Source organism: Pithys albifrons, chromosome 15 (genome assembly GCF_047495875.1).
Source record: "Pithys albifrons albifrons isolate INPA30051 chromosome 15, PitAlb_v1, whole genome shotgun sequence".
NCBI lineage: Eukaryota > Metazoa > Chordata > Aves > Passeriformes > Thamnophilidae > Pithys > Pithys albifrons.
In genome coordinates this window covers 10568053-10589274 of record NC_092472.1, presented here as the reverse complement: position 1 = coordinate 10589274, position 21222 = coordinate 10568053, and the positions used below count along the sequence as shown (strand labels likewise).

Here is a 21222-nt window from a genome sequence, read left to right as displayed (position 1 = left end):
CCAGGAGGGTTGGAGTCAGTGTCAGAGTGATTCCCCTCAGGGCCCCGCAGTCAGCAGAGGTTTGGAGCAACAATGGGAGGCTTTTTCAAAGCAAGACAATCTGTATCAATCAAGTAGGGTCCAGCAGTTTAGGGTCATGGGTTACAGCAGGAAAGCAACTCTTGCTTCCATACCTTGGCTGGTGGCAATCTTGTTTTCTCTTGCTTTCAAACTTTCCTAGGTTCCAACAGCCACAGTTTCTTCCTTCCCTTCCTGAGAGGAGACTGGGGGCGGCCAAGTTCCCACTATGGCATCAGCACACCTTTAGCAAAGTCGGTTTTTTCCCCCATATGTTCTGCCAGTCATTCCACAGGACTGCTGCCTGTTCAGGATGCACTTTTCACAAGATTAGCTCTTTCATGGGCTGACACTCCTTGTTCCACCCTTCCTAGCACTCCAGTAGGATAAACAAACAGTCCAGGTACCCATTCCCTGCATGACTGTCAACTCTTCCATCCCAGTGGTCCACAAACATATTTTGGTGAGGAATTCATACTCTGAGCCCACTGAAGCATTCTAATATAATAGGGAAGATTGCCCAAAGGGACTCCTGCTTCAGCAGGGTCAGGCATAGATGGAGAGGTTGGAGCCGGTTAACTTGGGCACCACATAAAAGTTGGGAAAAGCACAGGGAAGACTTTGTTCATCAGTACCACTCGGAGCTGTGCCTGACCCAAACACCAGCTCACAAAAACACAGATCTCTAGAGCTCATCAAGAGCTTTAGACTTCACAGAGAGATGACAGCCAGGATGAGTCTCTGCTATCACCAACACGCTACTTTAATCAACACTGAAACATATGATCAACCTCAAAGGAGGTTTTAAAGACTGAAATAATAAGGTTCTGTAAGATAGTACAATCTCAATTTTTTTTTCTCTCTCTCTCCATTACTGTGATTAAAATAGGTGGTTGATCTTGGAAGCTCTACTGCATTTTGTACGGAAACTGTAATAACAACATTCACAGTAATGGAATTTGCAGCTGGAGTTGAGTTGTTTGGTTTCTTTTGCTCTCCCATGAGTCTTTCTTGGGTCTTCTTTATTTTTTTTCTTCTACTCCATACAGATTTTGATCTTTCCCTTATTAAATAGGAATGGTTATCCCCACTGACTCACTTATCTAATAATAGCTAGAACCTTTTAATTCAAATTATTTGATTCTAGGGTTTTTTCGATTAAAGCAAACATACAGTTAAGAGTATTACTGGGAAACTGGCAATAGAACTCCATGGTCAAATTATCCTATGACTCAATCCTGCAAAGTGCTGGATCCTTTTTAATACATTTTACAAGTACTCAGTGGTGACCTGTAACACCACAGTGATTTCTCTCCTATGGTAGCTCAATTTCACAACTCTGAATACATTTTTTTTTTTGAAGGAAAGCCATCCAAAGGTTTTATAAAATGTTCTTTAGCCTTTGGGAATGGGTCAATTTAATGCCAGGGTATCATTCCATTTCGAAGAGTTGAAGGATTTGAGGAAATACAATCTGCTTTCTGAACCACGTAAAATGAATACAGTTGTGGTTTTGTTACAAACCAAGCTGCAGAGTTTGAATACAGAGCCCAACTTTTCCAAAGTTCAGCTACGGCTTTTTTCAGCTGGACTTCCCTGCAGTGCACCTTTGTCTAACAGCCCTTCCCATGGAGCAACACAGGCAGCAGATGGCAAAGGAGACAGGCAAAGTTTCTATCATCCATTGCTTTTAAAATGGGAAAGAAGGGAAGGTCCACTGCAAAGCCAAAGATCACCAGTAGAAGATGAGATTAACTACTGTTTTTCTATTTGTAATTGAAAAATGGGCTGGATCATAGGGGGAAAAAATCAAGTTAAAAAAAGGGGAAAATAGGAAGCTCTGAAAATGCCTCCTGAAACCCAGATTCACCTTGGGTCTGGTGCAAGGGTGCAGCCTCTGCTCAGCACTTCACAGACCTCCCACCACCCACCACCTCCCAGCCCAGGGCACAAGGAGACAAAAAAACCTGCTGGAGCCACAGAGACGCTCAGTCACATCTAGCTTTATTTTAATCCCGTCAGAAAAGTTCAAGAATTACACCAAAAAATACTTCAGTCTCTGCTACCTACTGACAAAAAATACACCACAAAATTATAAACTGTTCAGTGGTTTTGCTGGAGTTTGAGTTGTTGGTGGAGGGGGTGGTTTGTACATTTTCAGTGAGAAATGAATTTACAGGTGGAAAGGGAAGGGAGGAGAGGAAATCAGACGATGGCATTTGGCACTACATTTTTAGCTACACTATACAGTTATTTATCATGATGCCTGTTAGGACTGAGGAGTTCTGCCCTCAAACACTGCCTAGTGTCTATGTATGTGACAATGAGGACAAAACTGCCCAATGTGGGGGGAAAAGGGGTCACTTCCTAATTTCCATCCCTGTCTAGCCACAAATCTGAAAAAGCAGCCTTAGTCAGATGTGAACCCTGTGCACTCTGCTCCTGCAGCTCGGCTCTCCCTGCCTGTAGCCCTGAGGAGCAGAGCTGCTCTGCAGCAAAGGCTTGCAGCTCTGAAAAAAAGAGAATCCTTCAGGTTTTTAAAAATCTGCCAGTCTACACTAAATTTGTGGGAGAGGATGTTTTTTTATACTGGTCATGACTGGATGAAGCTTGGGGTCTGGTCTGTGTTTGGAAGCAGAGATTTGATGGACTCCAGTACTCTCTGAACTACAGCCACTCCTCTCCAGTGACCTGAAATGACATCAAATGCTGAAGTATCTGAAGCTGAAGGAGGGAAGCTGGAACATCCCATTTCATGGGTGATGGAAAATTAGGGACTGAAAGTTAGAGGCTTAATACTGTTCTATACTATCACCACTTTTGAAAAGCTCCACAAATCATCCTAGGGTTTTTTGTCTCTTCCTGACTCTCAGGAGAGAGGTCCCAAAGGATGAAACCTCATGGAACTGTCAAAGATCATGAAGGAAATCCATGCCAGGAGCAGAAGTAGAGTCCTCATCTACTGAGTCCTGTGCTCAAAAGTATGGTCATGATTTCACTACAGCAGCCTCTCTCTGCTTCCATTCTGCTCCATCTCCAAACAGCAACTTGGATTTCAGCCTCAGGGCCCAGCCAGGATGACCAGCACTGTGGTGGCTCATTAGGAATGCTGAGATCCTTCTGCATTTCCTTGGGGCACTGCACAGGGTGTGGGCACATGTGTGTTTGCACGTGTGTATGTCTGGGGGAGGCAGGGATGTTTGTATTTCTCTATCAGCAAATGAACATTGACACTAAATTCAATTTGACAGCAAAATTTTCCCCCTTTGGCAACTAAACCACATCACAATGTCTTTGTATCAGGTTCTTTCCACCCCCTCTCAAAAGGATTTCAGCTCTTCCTTCACTGCCTGTTGAGCCTCTGTCACAGCTTTCCAGCGATGATAAAACTTTGCATGATTCTCTTTGCTGCTTTTATCCTCTCTGGCCGTTTACCTAATTTGCTTTTTTTGTTTTTTAATTTATTTTTCTAACAAATAGTTAAGCAATGATTTAAAAATATTTTTACATCATTAAGGTACAGTCAACATCAAACATGCCTTTGTACAAGAGCTCGACTCGGTTACAAATCAACGAGAACAATGCACGAAAAGAAATATCCATTAAGATGACTCCTGCACTTGGGTTTTATTTATTCCTGCCATGCTGATGGCATGGCACGCTCAACTAGAGCAGTATAGACACGGTGTTGTCCCCCCACCCTCCCTCTTGGCCCACCATCACTCCTTCCCTTTAATGACCTTCTGTCTTGGCAGCCTTGGCTTCATGGTTTGCAGATCCCGAGGACATCCAGGGCGATACGGCCCGGGAGCTGGTCTGCTTGGCCATGCTGTAGTGGCTGATGACAGTGTAGAACCTGCCCCGGGAGTTGGAATCCTGTGCAGAGTAGTACGCGTCCAGCGAGGCCGGGATGCACCGCTTGTGCTGGGAAGGGGAAGAAAGCAGAAGTAGAGTGACCCCACCAGCCTCTTTCCAAAATCCCATGGCTAGCTGTTTGCACAGATGATGTTTGACTCAGACTCGCTACAGCTGCCTTTCAGTGCCCTGGGAATGCACCAAGTCGGGCAGAGCCTTGAATACCTGTTGCTATTGGCAACCCTGGTGGCAGACTGGTTTCAGCCCTGGATGGGAAACGGGCTGTGAAATGAAGGTATGACTGGTTTGTTACATTATTGACACACACAGAGACTAAGGCCCCTTGCTGGGGGCCAGGCAGGGCTGGCTGAGCTGCTCTGCTCATGTGCTGCATCAAATATACTGTAGATTCAAGCCCAGAATTAACGCTCAGAGAAGCAGAGGACAGGTAGAGGCTTATGAGCTGCTCTCTTGCAGGGATTTATCCTGACCTGTGGGACGAGCATCTTGGTCAGGGATGGAAGGAGGCACAGGCCAACAGGCCAGCTTTGTTTGGAAATGCAGGTTTGAATCTGATTCTGAAATTCATGACTGTCCAAACTTCATCTTTATGATAGAATCACAGAATGGTTTGGGTTGGAAGCGATCTTAAAGATCATCCAGCTCCAGCTCTCTGCCATGGACAGGGAGGCCTTCCACTGTCCCAGGTTGCTCCAAGCCCTGTTCAACCTGGCCTGAAACACTTTCAGGGATGGGGCAGCCAGTTTCCCTGGGCAACTTGTGCCAGGGCTTCACCACCCTCATAGGGAATGAATATTTTTCAAATATCCAATCTAACCCTGGTCTCTGTCAGTTTGCAGCCATGCCCCCTTGTTGCTGTATAAAGTCTCTCTCCATCTTTCTTGCAGGCTTCCTTCAGGTACTGGAAAGGTGCAATAAAGACACCCCAAAGCCTTTTCTTTTCCAGGCTAAACAATTCCAATTCTCCCTTTTTATATACACCTAAGTGAAAATTCACAATGACTAATATACAAACACCTTACTCTATTTTCCAGCCTACAGATCATCCTCAGTGTGGTCAAGACTCCTGTGAGTTTATGAGTTTATTCACAGTGAGGGGTTAGTGAATTATTTTGCAAATTTTTCTTTTTTAATCTCAACACACCAAGCAAATAGTTCTCTGAGCATATTCAATATAGAATCACTGGGCAGTGGGGTTTTAGCAATTGTTACGTGGCTTTGTTCTTGATAGAGGCTTGAAAGCACTTAAAAGTGAACTATATGGGCAAATCTGGATTTCTTTCACAAAGGACACATATATCAGCACTCCAGGACTTGCTTTGCATTAAAATGTACACAGTAAACCTCAGTTACTTGAAAGTGTGGGAAGCAAACACAGGATTCCAGCTGCAACAAATCCATTCACAAATATGAGGGATTGCTCCTGAACATCTGTCTGTATTGTTCACCAAATGCTAATCCCAACAATTACAGTGTAACAGTAGCTGATGGAGGCAGATGCATGTCCACATTTCCCATAACGCTTTTTCCATTTCAACACATTCTTGCCAAATGTTCTGTTTGTCCTGGTCAAAAAAGCAGACTGGACTGTAACCATGTAGTCAATTAGAGTCTGTCATTAGCTTAGGCAATTCATCCATCTGAAGTTTCTTACCTTATAAACAAATCCATCTGGGCAACTGTGGTCGTAAGTAAAGGCTTTGTACACCACAAGAAACACTATGCAGGCAAGGAATGCAAGAGCCAGGCTGATGAGAATAGTGACCTACAAAAGAGGGATAATGTTACTCTACATATGTTAAAATGGCATATGAGCAACCTCATAATTAAATGACTTATAGGAACAGACATTCTAACAGACTGCAGCCTTCACTGCACTGTGCAGTACTTAACTAAGCATGGTAATTGAATGAATACTGGATCCAATAGCCCTGAATTCTCACATCATTCCCATCCCCCTACAGACTTTCTGGATTGCACATTCCTACGTTTAACCCCTTACAAATGTATGGATTTTGATGAAGCATTTGGTGTCCTCAGTGGCTTTGTGCTCCCATGCTCTCAGCTCTTCCACCAGTGGCATCATCTACTGGCCCAGCAGGACCCTCTAGCAGCAAGAATCTGTATCTGGGATCTGGTCTGTGTGGATAAACTGCCTTATAACCATGGAAAATCCTGCTTTTCTGAGAGCAGAGGTAGGTGAGCAGGGAGGAAGAATGAGGCCTTTGTAGCACACATCCCATTGTGCCTTGTGGGTGATTCAACATGGATAAATTGTGTCTTGCCGAAGGGAGGGCGGGAGAAAGAGAATCCTTCTCTATTTCTCAAAGCTGTAAAAGGACAATATCCCAACCACTGACAAAACCCAGCATGGAAATCCCACAGCATGTCTAAGAGAAGACAGTAGTGTTGGAGATAGCAGACACAAAACCCTCTTTGGGGCTCAAATATTCCTCCTATGCTCATTCCCAGCAGGTTACCTTGCTGCACCATTCTGATTCTTTGCTGTAGCTCCCTCCTCTCCAGTCCGTGCAGGTCCCTTCTAAACAGTTTATTCAACAGCAAGTTTTCTGGCCCTATTCAATGTCTGGACTGAGGCCTTGATTCTTGATTTTGCTGAGCTGTGTATTCCCTAGGGACTGAGCAAGGCTCCATAAAGTACTCATGCTCTCCTGTTCCCCAAAGCTTTCTTGATCTCGTAATTCTGCAAATGCAGCACAAATGACTCTGCCCTTCCACTGGCTAAATTAGAGGTTGATGCCTAGCAGCATGGATTTTGCAGGATGTTTTTCCTACCCACAGCCTCAATCTGTTTGCTTCAGAATCCCACTTTCTCACCACAAGCAGAGACCAGCACTGCAAATTTTCCCTGGTCACATCAAAATCCATCCCCCAAGAGAACCGCAATGGTAGGATGTGTCAGGGACTGTGTACCTGACCCTGGCTGATGCCCCTGCCTGCAGGAATGCTGCCACCCTTCCATGCATGTGCTCATCCTTCAAATCAGGCCTCCATTCCAGTATCAGGGCTGCACCGACCTTCACTAAAGACAATCAGTATTATTTACTGCCCTGGCAAGGAAAAGCCACACATTTTCAGCTCCATCCAGTTATTCAGATTTCATCCCCCCCTGTTATTGTTACAGTTATGTCACAATCTTCTGTATTTTCTTGTATGAGTGTTCAAGGGAATTGAATAGAAGGTACAGGCCGAAGTTGTTCCTTAATTAATGTGTAGATGTGATGGTAGAAAGTGAGAAAACAGTGACAATTCCTACATTGTAGTGGACAGGCTTGTCAGGAACAGTAGCTAATAAACAGTAAGCTGGCCACATCTCAGAAATCATCAGTATAATGTTATTTTAATTAATATAATATGATGTAATATTTTAATAAATATATACTAATTACTTAATATTGGTTCACACTGAAATTTGCTCTAATTCTACCCCTTGATTATTACAGCAGCTGCAATTCTGGGACCACTGGGATATGCAATCCTGCACGGACTCAAGGGGCCACTGTAATTGCTTACAGGACAGGAAAAGTCTTCTCTTCAATCCCACAGAAAGATGAAGTGCCTGGAGAGATGTACTCCTGCCCTGTACACAGCACATTGGGACTGTTTTTGGAAGATCCAGGGTTACAATTCTTGTTTTAAGACAAAAAGGAAGAGAGGAGGTAAATCTGTATGCACGGTGCTTAATCCTACCCACTACGTCCAGGTCAAAACTCAGGAAAGAGAAAGGTGTGGAGACTGTCTAGCAGGAGAGATTCCTAAGTTCATTGCTAAGTCAGAATATTTTAGAATAAAGCGTAAAAAGCTAAGAAGATTGGGTCTAACAGGCTTTTTCAATGATGAACAGTTCACTGAAGACTTGAACTGCCTTTTAGAATTACTGCTTGTATTAACCTCCTCCTTGGGGCCTAATCTGCTGCAAAATGGGTCAATTAAGCAAAAGGCAGCTGCAGAGGGAGAAGCATTTACTGCTGCACGTCATAAGAGAACATGTGTAAGAGAGTCCTGGAGTGCTGGAGAGGGTGAAGAAGGAGTACAGTTGCAGGAATTCCACTAGTCTGACCAAGAAAATTTGGGATCCACCTCCCGTCCATCAATGCCCAAAGGGTTGAAAAGAAGTATTTCAGACTGGTTCTATGGTAGTCCTTGGGTTTCCAACCTGGGAAAGTCATATCCCTTATCATGGTGATGAAGAGGAATAAGTCTCAGCTGGATTCAAGGGAGATGGAAACGGAATTTCACATGACATCTTGTCCTTGAAAGAAGTCATATTACACCTGAAAAACCTGTTAAAAGTCACTTTGAAAAAGTATAGTCAAAATAAGAGATTTTGTGGATTAAGAATGTCAGCACTCTCCAACAGGAGAAGTGGGGGAAAAAGGCCCCTCCCTGTAAAGAGTCATCACAGCCCTGCTCTGGCAGCCCAGTGTGGAAGAGAATAGAAAACACATCCATCAATTCTTCTTTAGAAGGGGAGCGTGTTAGACCTGGTACTTCCTCTCATTACTGTGTGGGTACTCACACAATGATGACTGAGCCATGAGTCTCCTTTGAGGTTACTCTGAAGGCACTAAAGCCAGACATAGATCTTGTTCTACCAAAGCCAATGCTCAGGGGCAGCCCTGGCTAGAAATTCAGAAAATAAGAAACCCTTAGGTCTTCTGTTTGGCTACTCTGCCCCAAATACAACATGCAATAATGAAGAAAGAAATGTTGCTTGAAACTCAGCCTTCAGAAGAAAGAACTGAGCTGTCTGGAGTGAGAATGAATATCCCTTCTTTTGTTAAATCCCATGTACATGCACAGCCTATGAAAATGACCATTAGAACTGCAATTTGAGGGGTTCCTTTCCTCTTGTCTGCCCACTGAGTCCCTAAAAGTAATAAATTCCCCTCTGTTCTGTTGCTCTGCTCTGGCAAAGTGCTGACATCCGATTCATTAAGTGCCAGGAACAGGTCCTTCCATGGAGTCCTCCCCTCCCTCCAGGGTGTAATTGAGCCCATCCTCGCCCTCCTCCTGCCTTTCATACACTTGCAAAATTACAGCATGACAATATTACACAAGATGATAAATAGTGTAAAATTGCTCAGGATGAAATGTCATGTAAGATATTAAAACCCAAAGGAAAGGGAAGAAAAATCCTCCCTCGGATATTTTGCCATGCCAGAGGTAAGATCCACCTCTTTGGCTATTCCAGAGCATACAAAGCTTCATTAACATTCAAAAACCAAAGAATCACAGAGCTGCAATATCTAATAAACCTCCACTTTTTTTTATGATTAACATGAACCTTGGCAGTCTCTAAGCAATATAAACACTCACAGAGGGGAAATAAAATTTAGTGAGCAGATAAAACCTAGAAGTGCTGCAGGCATGAATCTGCCATGTGTGACTGCTTGAGTGGGAAAAAGAAGGGGGGGATTTGCCTGCCCTCTCCTCAAAATCTTACATGATTCCCAAAGGTTCCCTTAAGAGGGGAGTGTCTGCTGAAACAGAGAACATCATTACCACACCAAAAAACTCCCCATCCTCCCAAAAATGTGGAAAGAGGCCCTTAGCATCCATGAAGGATGATATCAACCTCCCATGAACAGCAGCACACTGGGCTTGGTTGCTTCCCTGCCTTCCCCACAGATGAAGAACACGTTGCATTATCACAAAAGTACAGATGAATAGTAAGATCCATCCTCACTGGGCAACAGGACATCAGTTGCCACAAGGTTTGAGCCAGGGAGATATGTCTAATTGCAATGGTGTTCCAGCTAACCTGGCTTTCATACTGCCCATGGAAGCATCCTTCCTGCTCTCTTTGATTTCATCAGCTACCCAGGACTTTTTTTCAGCAAAAAAATTCTCTTTTTCCCTCTATTGCTACAATGCAAAGCCTTATTTAAAAGCCAAGCAGATAACAAAGCCACATCCAAACAGCAGGATATTTATTTAATAGCCTTTTCTATTGCAAGGTTTTTACATTTTTATTCCTTATTCATAGAATCATAGGATGGTTTGGGTTGGAAGGGACCTCAAAGATGATCTCATTCCATCCCTCTGCCATGGGCAGGGACACCTTCCACTGTTCCAGGTTGCTCCAAGCCCTGTCCAATCTGGCCTTGAACACTTCCAGGGATGGGGCAGCCACAGCTTCTCTGGGCAACTTGTGCCAGGGCCTCACCACTCTTGCAGGGAGGATTTTTTTCCTAACATCTAATCTAACACTACTCTTTCTTCTTAGTCTCTCAGTTTTGAAGCCATTCCCCCTTGTCCTGTCATTGCATGTCCTTGTAAATAGTTTCTCTCTATTAAGGTTGGAAAGACCTCTGAGATCATCAAGTCCAACCATTAACCAGCACAACCATGTTCTCCACTAAACCATATCCCAAAGCACTGTTTGAACATTTCCAGTGTTCATTGCTCTGACTCTGCCTCTCAGTCACTAAAAATGGTTTCTAAATGAGGTGATCAGCTAGTCTGGTACAACTGCAATCCTCATGCTCCACTGCTAAAGCTCAAACCCATCACTGTTCATACTCATGCAGCAGCCCTATCCTCTGGTGTGTAAAATTCCTCTGGAAAATCACCGTGCTGCCCTTTCTTTGAGGGGAAGAGAGTTGCATTCAGTACAGCTTTGGAGGAGCTCAACAAGTGCCACCTGCCATTTGTGGATCAGGCAAACTCCAGGTGCTCAGCAGTTTGAAACCACCCTCCACCTGCCACCTGAGAGAAGCAATTCTCAGGATACAGAGGACGGAATCTCCATCAGTCTGCCTGGAACAGCACAGATTACCTATTCCATGCTCAGGCCAGGGAGCATGGGCTTTCATCAGAATGGGTGGCATGACTTTTTTTTTTCTAAGCCTGGTAAATAAAGGTTTGGTTCTGGACACCTTTCCTGTTGCTCAGACCATCCAATCTGTATGTTATATACACTCAAAACACGAGCAGAGCAAGGAAGATGCCACAACCAGAAAAAGTATGACCGCCTACAAGAAAACCAGCCAGGCCAGCAGCATCCAGAGAAAAGCTGTTGCTCTCAGGGTGTAGAGTTGGGTGCTTTTGTGAAGGAGATCTGTTTCATTCTCAGGTAAAGATCATGGAAAAATCCCAAAAAGATCTGCAGAGTTTTCCTAATCTCAGCAGCTGTAACACAAATAAGGGACCTCAGAAGCATCTGGTGCCTCTGCCCATTCCTGCACTGCAACCTCACCCTCTTCACAAAATCACAGTTTGTCAGGAAAGGATTCTACTGCTGATGCCATGTCTGGTTCTACAAGATACCTTCAGTGCTGCTGGATATAGGGAAATTTTCTGACCTTTCATAGGCAATGCAGTTGAAGAAACTCTCTTGGTTTTAATTTTCTCTTTGTAGAAGAAGAAAGGCAAAGAACAAGGCAACATTTGTTATGAACAAAAGTGGCAGAAATTCTGTCAAGCTTCTTTCAGAGAAGAGCACAAAAGCCCTAGTTGGCAAAAAGGCTCTTTTTATAGCTTATGGCAATGCCTTCACACCTGGAACCCTCTCAATCCATTGACAACCCAATTAACTTGTGTTCAAGGTAAAAAATCACAGAATCATGCAAGGGCATCCCAATATACATCCATACAAGTGTGAGTCCATTTTAAGGATTTTTCCTTGACTCAGGAGTGTGATTTTCTCCCCTTTATCCCATAACTTCTTCCAGCAGATAATCAGATGTAAGATCGACACCATTAGATCTCATCAGGAAAGCTACAGCTAAAGTGAAAGACCTAGGAGCACATCCCAGCTCCTGGATCCAGCTATTCTGGCTGCCTCCCATCTGTATTCCAGGATGAAATCCAACTGTGAACAACCCACCATTTGAATCCAAGTTGCTATTCTAAGAAAACTTAGGTATGTAGGCAGAAGGGAGCCATAGGCTGATGGGACGCTCAGAAGGATCAAGCAGGGGGATGAGGAGTCTGAAATACACCCCAGGAAGAGCTGCCCCACTGTTCAGACTCACAGTACTGGTGTGGTACCTTGCCCACCCTGTTACAAGGCCTGATCCATCCCGACAGTGAAAATGATTTGACTGCACTTCTTTAAAAATGGCGTTTCACTCCCCATTGTTAAAAATGTTTTTGTAATAAGTTGCTGATTTTGCTGATTGTCTGGAAACAGCTTCACTTTTGAAATTTTGAAAGGCTAACTGAGAAAAAGTGACACAATTGGGTCTCCAGATTTGCTTAGTACTGTACAAGAAGATGAAAGATTTGTTCTTTATTATTACGGCTTTATTCTAGATGGTGTCCAGATTCTCAAGAAGCATTTTTAGGAGATGCTTTGTAAGAGAGAAATGCCCTTAGTCATGTATCTAGATGTTCAGGTCATTGGGAAGATGAATTTTAGTGCTGTGAAGCTTCCTACATGAAGTTTTAGGGTGGGTGGGGTTTTTTGGTCCTGTATCTTAGAATTTATAACCATAAAACAATCTGGCTCCTATTCTCATCATAAGAATGAACACCTTCCATGAGGATGGGATCAGATATGTATCTCACATGTGGTCCCACAGTGTGGGCAGCAGGTGAGAGGGATTCTGCCCCTCTGCCCCCTCAGGTGAGACCCCACCTGCAGAGCTGCCCCAGTCCTGGGGGCAGCACAGGAAGGACATGGAGCTGTTGGAGCGAGTCCAGAGGAGACACCAAGATGGAGGGATGGAACAGCTCTGCTGTGAGGAAAGGTTGAAAGAGTTGGGATTGTTCAGGCTGGAGAAGAGAAGCTTTGGGGTGACCTAATTGTGGCCTTCCAGTACCAGAAATGAGCCTGCAAGAGAGCTGGAGAAAAACTATTTACAAGGACCTGGAGGGACAGGACAAGGGGGAATGGCTTCACAGTGACAGAGAGTAGGTTTAGATTGGATATTAGGAAAACAAGTCTTCCTTGCGATGGTGGTGAGGCCCTGGTACAGGTTGCCCAGAGAAGCTGTGGCTGCCCCATCCCTGGAATGCTCAAGGCCAGGTGGATGGAGCTCTGAGCAACTCAGCGGTATCTACTTGAAACAGAACTGGCTGTCTCCGAGCCAGTTTGTTCTCCCAGCCATGTCCCTGTTGGCTCTACTCTTTTCTATACACCCCACCCCACCATGATACCACCAGTGAACCTCTCCAAGTTTGTAAATCTTAAAAAGAAATATCTATTTCCCAAGATAACCATGTACCCACCAGCAATTCCTCTGCTCTGTGCCTTGTAAAACTGTGAGTGCAGCACGAGTGTGGAATGAGAACACCGTGTTTCTAAGCAATTTGTCAAATAATTAAATTATGCACACAATAACTAGCTGGCTCAATTATATTAGCCAGTATCCATCATGTAATATAATTTCAGTGGCTGTTTAGGCACTAATAGCCTCAGATCTTTTTAACTGTGTCTGGTGCCAGCTGCGGTCTGCATGACGTCTTTTTGTGCCAAGTCAAACCCCCTGAATGGAAAATTCATGGCTTGGTTTCCAAGCCCTCATTCCTTATGGAAGTCCTAAATGTCATTTTCAATAAGGATGCTTTCACCAATGAATATTAGTAAATTTCCACTTAGGTAAATAAAAAGCTCTGTTTGGCTTGCTTTTCTTTTCTGCCATTTAATGCCATAAAAATAATCCTTCATCAAATAGGCTGGTATTGTGAGATGGAATACTTTTGTTTCTAGGAACACCAAATAAATACATTATCTTTTTTTGCAGACCATAGAGGCATTTTAAGGTCTTTACCCCCTCCTCCTACAAGATTATTTTCTTTCAACTGTCATAAGCTTTCCCTCTGGAACTAGATGATCTTTAAGGTCCCTTCCAACCCAGGCCATTCTATGATTTTATCTCTGTGTCTCCGCTACCTTCAAAAGAAAAGAAGCAAACACCCCAAATTTAAGGGGGGGACTCAAAACCAGTACTTATAAAGGTGCTTTTCTTCCCAAACCCACAGCCCTAAGAACACCTCATGTACCATTTCAGGAGATGAGCAATGCTAGAAGATGCTTCCTTCCAGATCACTAATTTGCTATGGTTTTGCAATTAGTGGGACTGCAGTGAACAGAAACAGCATCTCGGAGCCCTCCAGAGGGACATGCTGCCATTTCCCACTGCTTTGTGCAAAGCCTTGGCTGTGACATTTCCTCTATTCACTCCACGTGGGACATGACCATGGATGCCTCAGCTCATCAAGGGCCTTTTCTGAATGCATTAGCAGGAATACAAGATAAATCAAGTCATCAATAAAATGTCTCCTTGCCTACCCTTTGCCTGCAAGATTCAACCTCTGCAGAGTCTCATGCATGCAAAATCTTGCCCTCTCTCTCTTCCTTCATGTTGGATTTGGTGCAGGGAAAGCATCAGAAGCCCTAAACAAGAATGGCTGCAGGGATTAGCACACAGCACCACACCTGAGGTTGTGTTCCTCGCTCTGCTACTGGTTTTTTCGACACCTGACACACCCCCAAGTCCAGCTCCACAGCTCACACCCCACTGGTACTCACAGACACTCCAGCAGCAGCCACACAAAGCTGCAAGCATCTATGTTCCCCAAATCTTGGCTTTTTCTGGGACAAAACCACCCAAACACCAACACCATCCCATGGCCAAGGATCAGGTTGGCTCTGGGGAAAAGCTGAGGTGTGTTTGCTTTGTGAAATTACCTTCTTCCACAGGGCAGGGCAAATTTCAAAGCAAACCTTTCAGACTTGAGTATTGATGTAATGTCCTTATCCTCCAGCCCTGTTTTCTATTTCCCTCTCCTATCATTTTCTTATAGTTTGATTTTACATTTTCCTCATCAACCATCAAGCACTGAAGACTGGATTTAAAAATGCCCAAAATAATTTAAGTTCTTTATATGCCAGGGCCCATGATATTTTTCCCCTGCCACTCCCCAGTCTCCTGGGCATCAATAAAGTGAAATCAAAGGTCAGGCTTGCACAAATTAAAACACCTTTGTTCAGTGCACTTGAGTGGTTAAAAAAAATCACTTGGAAGTTTGTTCCTTCAAGAAGGCCAACAAATTTACTTGTATTTCAGCATCTGTATCTACCATCATGGGTAGGAAATAGAGCTAATAGTATGTCTGCATTCATGGTCCAGTACACCCATTTCTCTTAAAAAACTTATTATGTGGGTGCTTCACACAAGGCAAAGTGAGGACTTGGCGAGCAAAGTCTCCCCTGGGTAACTTGAGAATTAAAAGCCGTTCCATTTTGAATTAGAAATATGAAGCTTTATTGCTGCAAATGACTTATAAGATCTACTCTTTTAAAAGCAAACAACAAAAATGAATAACTGAGCTGGTTATGATGCCTTCAAAGGCAGGAGGCCAGTTCCATTAGCTGTGGATCTGAACCAACAGGCTTAATACATCTGCAAGTACCAACAAGAGGGAGCTCAGGTCTGTTTAACATTCAATCACAGCCTGTGCTGCTTTAGAAATAGAGAGTGAAGCATTACATGGAAAAATATGTATGAGTGAAGCATTTCACTTCCCTATTTTTTTTTTAGCATTCTGTGGTTTGGCTACAAATGTACTTCAAAATACATTTCACAACAGTCAATAAACTTTGCCTTGGTTTCATCAGCTGAAAACTCTTTCCTTCTCCTTCTGTATCCTGTCTGGTCCCTTTAGCCAGAGCAACATTAAGCATCTTTCATTTCATCTCAAATGCTGACAAGAAAACTACCCAACAAGCAGGGTTTCCAACAGGTCTACCCCACAAACCCATAGGCATGTAAATATTCTCTGTGACTTCCATTTTTAGACATTTTCTGCATAACAATCAACTTTCTTTTTCTCTCAAACAATCAACTTTCTTTTTCTCTCAAAAAAATCAATTAAAAAAAAAAGCCACCTCAAACAAATATCTTCAGCTTATTACTCTATTAGTGCTTGCTGATGGCAAAAATAAAATACATTTTAGAGGTTTTTCCTGACTTTGCAAAAATGTAGGTATGTGTGTTTCTGTAAAAACTAACATAAAACAAGAATGCACTGTAAGGAATGATCCATTTCATATAAAAGCCATGTTTAGGGTTTTTTGTTTGCCTTTTAAGGTGGTCCCTAAGGCAGTCATGTAGAGCACTGAAGTTATATCAAAATATACGTCTCTCATGTATATTTTAGACATGGACATCCCATTCCTGGGCCCTTGCCTGTACCAGAGAGCCAGGTATTAGCTGGGAACTCTTACAAAACCCACAGGGGAAATCTTAAAGGGTTTATAGTGTCATACCTGGGGATGTGATCAGAAATATCTGTTCTCTGGCAGCTCAACCACAAATCCACATTCTGCTCACCCTCACAGCTTCTAAGTGTCACTGATGATCACAAATGGGTCTATCAATCTGCCTCCATGCAGCCTGTGAGACCAACTGGGACAGATACGACCTGTTCTCTCCTCTTCCCATTACAGCCAGAGGAGAAGAATGATTTCTGAGCTCAGGCAGAAAGATGATGAGGAACATTTCTCCCTTGCATACATACTGCAAGTGAGAGTCTGAATCCATATGGGTATCAGTTTGCATGAGATAGAAGTAGACACAAGCCCAGGCAGGGCTGAGCAGTGTTTATTGCAGGAAGGAGAAACTGTGACCCTCTGCATTGTACTGGGAAATACTCAACTTGCAAAGAGAAGGCAAAGCCTGGGCTCCAGACACTAGTGACTTCACCACTGTCTGAAAAAGACTCTGGTGCTTTGAGAGCTGCCTGATACCCCTGCAAGAACATGCCCACTGCATCCGAGCCCACTGGGAAAGGAGGCTGCCTGATGGCAGTTGAGAACACACAAAGGGAGGCAATAAACCTCCAAATGGAGACTGAATGTAACCCTTTCATACTGGCACCTCTCCAAGCCCTTCTCTGAATGCAAGTTTCTACAGGAAAGCACCGCAGCAGTCCCAGTGCTGGTGCCAGTGCAACAAGATGCCTGAATGCTACTGCCACTGGTCTCCTGTGCCTGTCGCCTTTCTGGTTTTCCTCTGCTTTGCCACTTGTTCTCCTGGATCCAATCTGAGTGCTGTGCAGCCTGAAAACAACGTCTCAGCCACAGCCACAATTATCACAACAGTGAGAAAAATCTCTGTGTATGAGCCCATGTTCCCTCCCTGGAGCACCACTCACATTAGTCAGTGTAATGGGATCCTTCAGCAGCCACTCTGCATCTCCCAGATAACCGATGTGATGTAGCAGTTGCCATGGTAACACTGTTATTGTTAGCATTAAAAAGAAGTACAGAAAATTGTCCTGCTTACACTCAGAGGAGTCCTTTCTCCACAAGTTACTCCAACCCTGTGGTAACTCAACAATTAAAGGAGACTTTAAATTTATTTGCTTGTTGAATGGGCACAGTGAAAAGCCTGACACCTTTTCTCTGGGACTTGTATTTGACACTGTACAAGACTCCTTGTGCTTAAATCCCAGATTAAAAGAATGTGATCCAGACCTGCTCCACACCTTCCTCCACAAACACACACACACACACTCAGGATCTTCCTTTCTTCTAAACTGTCACATGAAAATCCTTCCACAAGATCCATCAGAATTCCCTAGGGATTTGCTGGGTCACCTTCTAGTGAGGGAAGCAGCGGAAGCATCTTTCACTTGGCAAAGCTGCAACCAACAGGAAATCAAGCCCTGGCCCTAACCCAGAAAAATCTTTCTTAGTTAGGAGCCAAGCATTTCTGATATTGGCTTGGTTTCGATAATCAACAACTGTTGCATCAATGGCTGGTTTGTAGAGTGTGGCTGGAGACAAACCAATTTTGTTCTAAATCTTTCACATTAGGTCAGAGGAAAATAATTGTTTCAGTATGAGCATTTCAATAACAGCAACATTTGAATGCGTTCCACCATATTTCAAGAACCTGATGAAAAGTGTGGGGAATAATTACATCCTCTGGTTACTGGATCTGCATGTGGCAGAGCAGTTTCAGGGTGGAGGGAGGAGAGGGCTGATTTAATGATAAGAAATTGATGGTCATTGCACACTCAACAGGAAGAGATTATACAGCCAGTGACTCTGAAAATGCATCCTGCCGACTGGAAGCAAGAATGAAGTTCCCAGCCTTCTCCAGTGAAGAAATGATCAATACTTGCAGATGATTTTTCCAGGTAGACAAATTGCTTGTAGGAAAACATCTTACATATTTCAACTTCTCCCCCATACACTCACTCCCAACTTGTTCTGTTAAAGACAAGTACCGAGTTTAATTATTCCAACTCTGAATGACTGAAAACTTCAACTTCCTAAAGAAAAATGATCCACGAAAAGGAAAGAACTGTTGAAGGCTTGAGAAGTCAGATAACTATGGTAGGTAACTATCACCCAGCTGACAATCATTAAATTATTGTCTCCCTGAAAATAATGAATAGTTCATGGCATTTAGTGATAAAGGGCTCTGACTGGTTGCATGTGAACCTACTTGTGTAATAAGAGACCAATTTGTGTAAAACCAGTAATGGACCAGCAGTTACACGTGTCAGCCCAGTGCACCCTAAGCCAATGCTGAAAGACCACTCCAGTACCTTTCTGGTGCTATTTGTATAAAAATATGCCTCTGGCTGATTTCTGTTCTATCTGGACTGGTTGGAAGAGAAAAGGAGTCACTGGAAATCCTGTTCTCCAGAAGTAACAAGACTCTATTTGATGGATAATCTGCTTGAAACACAAAAGAATATTTGATCCCTTTTCAGTACTGAAAGAAGGAAATAAGAGCACAAACTCACAAGAATGATGATACTCACATATGAAAGACTATTCTTAAAAGCTGTAAAATAGAATATCATTGGTGAAAAGAAGCAGTGAGCCCTGCCTCAGATGCAAAGGGTTAGACCTGTCATCCCACAAAGGAATCCTGAGAGTCATCACATTTGCAGACCTTCTCTAAAACACCTCGGTGTCGTCACTGGATGGCAAAGAATAGGAACATGAGCTGCCCTCAAAGAGGTAAAAACGAAAGGCAAACACCAGGCACCATTCACCTTCAGACTGGGAAACCTCAGTATATAGTGTACTGCAAAAATCTCTGCAGTTCAAAAACTTCCTAGAAGAACACACTCCAAAGGTATAAACAGTCTGGAGAAGGAAAGGTCTACAAATCACTGCCAGTCAGCTTAGAAAAATGTTGTCTTTGCTTCTCTGTGGAGAAGTAAAATGATAAAATAAATTTCTTTTATGTATGTATGGCTCAACCATAATGCTATTTTAACATCACTTTCTTGTAACCCATCTACACACAAGTATTTAAACACTTGTGATAAAGCATGCATGGGGTGACTCATCCAACTGAAGAAACAGCCTAATTGGTCAAACTTTCAGGACACTGTGTGCTGAGCTATAGAGAATCATAATCTCATCTATTAGGGGATGTGACAAGTTGCAGGAGCTATCTCAAATTCCTGGAAGAGCTAGTGTGAAATAAGAACTGTGGCTAAGGACAGTCTCTTCTTTATGATAATTAAAGAGCTCAGATCTGTGCTATTCTAGATGGTAGAAAAATATGCATGCATAAGCTTAAATTCTGGCTTTGGCTTGTTCATGTGAGAAACTTGTCTAATAATTCATTAGTCTCTTCAATAAAAGATACCCAAAAGGAAGTATAAAGGGCATCTGTGCATTTGGCTGCCACGTTCACATGGTCCCAAAATTTCCTCCAGACATCCTGCTGTTCTATATGACAGAGTCACAGAATATCCTGAGCTGGAAGGGACCCACAAGGATCATCGAGTCCAACTCCTGGCCCTGCACAGGACACCCCAACAATCTCACCCTGTTCCTGAGAGTGTTTTCAAAATGCTCCTGGAGCTCTGGCAGCTTTGGGGCCGTGCTCACGGCCCTGGGGAGTCTGTTCAGTGCCTGACTACTCTCTGGGAGATCTTTTTTCTAATATCCAATCTAACCCTCCTGTGACACAGCTATTCCCTGGATCCTGGCACTGGTCACCAGCTACATGACTCGGGAAAAAAGCAAGGACTTGGGGAGACTTCCCTTATTCCCTGAGAACATTCCCATAGCAGTTGACAGAAAGTAGAGAGGAGAAAAAGGCAATTCACAGACTGAATCAGAAATGTTAAAAACCTCTCTAGAGAGATTAGTAGTGTGTGGGGAGCACAGTCAAACACAGTCCAGCAACACTCCCACACAAACTCATTAATGGAATTCAGTCTGCCATGTATCTGCTTGAATTGATCATAATTCTACCATTTGGGTGAAAAATAAAATACAAGACATCTCACTTTGTATTTTCCAGTAGCAGACAGGAGAGGATCTCTTGGATATGTCTTCACATCCTCTTACTGTCCTGTCTCTCCCCAACATACAACTACCACATTTTGAGACATGTTGCTTCTCACACACAGATTATTAGAGCTGTAGAAGCAAAATGGATGCCCAGGAAAACCCTTAATTAAGCACCAGTTGTACATCATTTCCCATACAGCTCTCACACATTTGGAATACAGCAATCCAATGGACCATCTACACTTGGATGGACTGTTGGCCTTTCCCTCCAGCATTTTCTACCAGAAAGGAGGCTGTAGCAAGGTGGGGTCAGGCTCTGCTCCCAGGAACAAGGGACAGGACGAGAGGAAATGCCCTCAGACTGGTTCAGGGGAGGTTCAGATGGGACATCAGGAAGAATTTCTTCATGGAAAGGGTTGTCAGGCATTGAAAGGGGCTGCCCAGGGAGGTGGTGAGGTCCCCATTCCTGAAGGTGTTCAAGGAATGACTGGATGTGGCACTCAGTGTTTGGGTGACCAGGTGGTGATCAGTCACAGGCTGGACTCGACGATCCTGGAGGTCTTTTCCAACCTCAGTGATTCTGGGAAATTCTGTGAAATCGTTTCTCTTGCAGAAATGACAGGGATGATTTCCCTGCTTCTGCCAGTGTACAGCTACCAACAGCCCACCTCAAGTACAGATGAGCACTTTAATTTTCCTTGTGTTAGCAAGACGTTGTGGATGATATTTCTAACACACCACACACTAGATGCCTATACAAAGAAACCAGCCAAAAAAAGAAAGCATGATGATCACAGTTATATCATCTTTTTTAAGCTTTTAAAAGAGGAGCCAAACTGAAATCATAAAAGTAAAGTATTTACTATGATCTCTCTTACAAAAAACAAATGTAAAATGATTTCATCAGTATCAGATCATAGGACAGCTTATAACCACAGGGCAGTATTTTTCATAACTTCCCTAAAAACATGCACTGGTACAAAAAATGAAAAGGTAAGAAATATTACCTATTAGCTTATTTTTGTCAGGAAACAATACTACAA

The 21222-nt window shown here is 43.4% G+C and overlaps 1 protein-coding gene across 1 annotated transcript in view; it reads right to left on the bottom strand.

The window, feature by feature from the left end:
• Nucleotides 1-2044: 2044 nt before the first annotated feature.
• The window catches only part of NSG2 (neuronal vesicle trafficking associated 2), a 34874-nt gene continuing 15696 nt past the window's right edge, over nt 2045-21222 (bottom strand). The window contains exons 4-5 of the mRNA XM_071570521.1: nt 5588-5698; nt 2045-3981 (exon numbers count right to left, since the gene is read on the bottom strand). Of these exons, the coding sequence (XP_071426622.1) occupies nt 3790-3981; nt 5588-5698 (303 nt within the window). The 3' untranslated portion in view covers nt 2045-3789. The remainder of the gene's footprint in view (nt 3982-5587; nt 5699-21222) is intronic.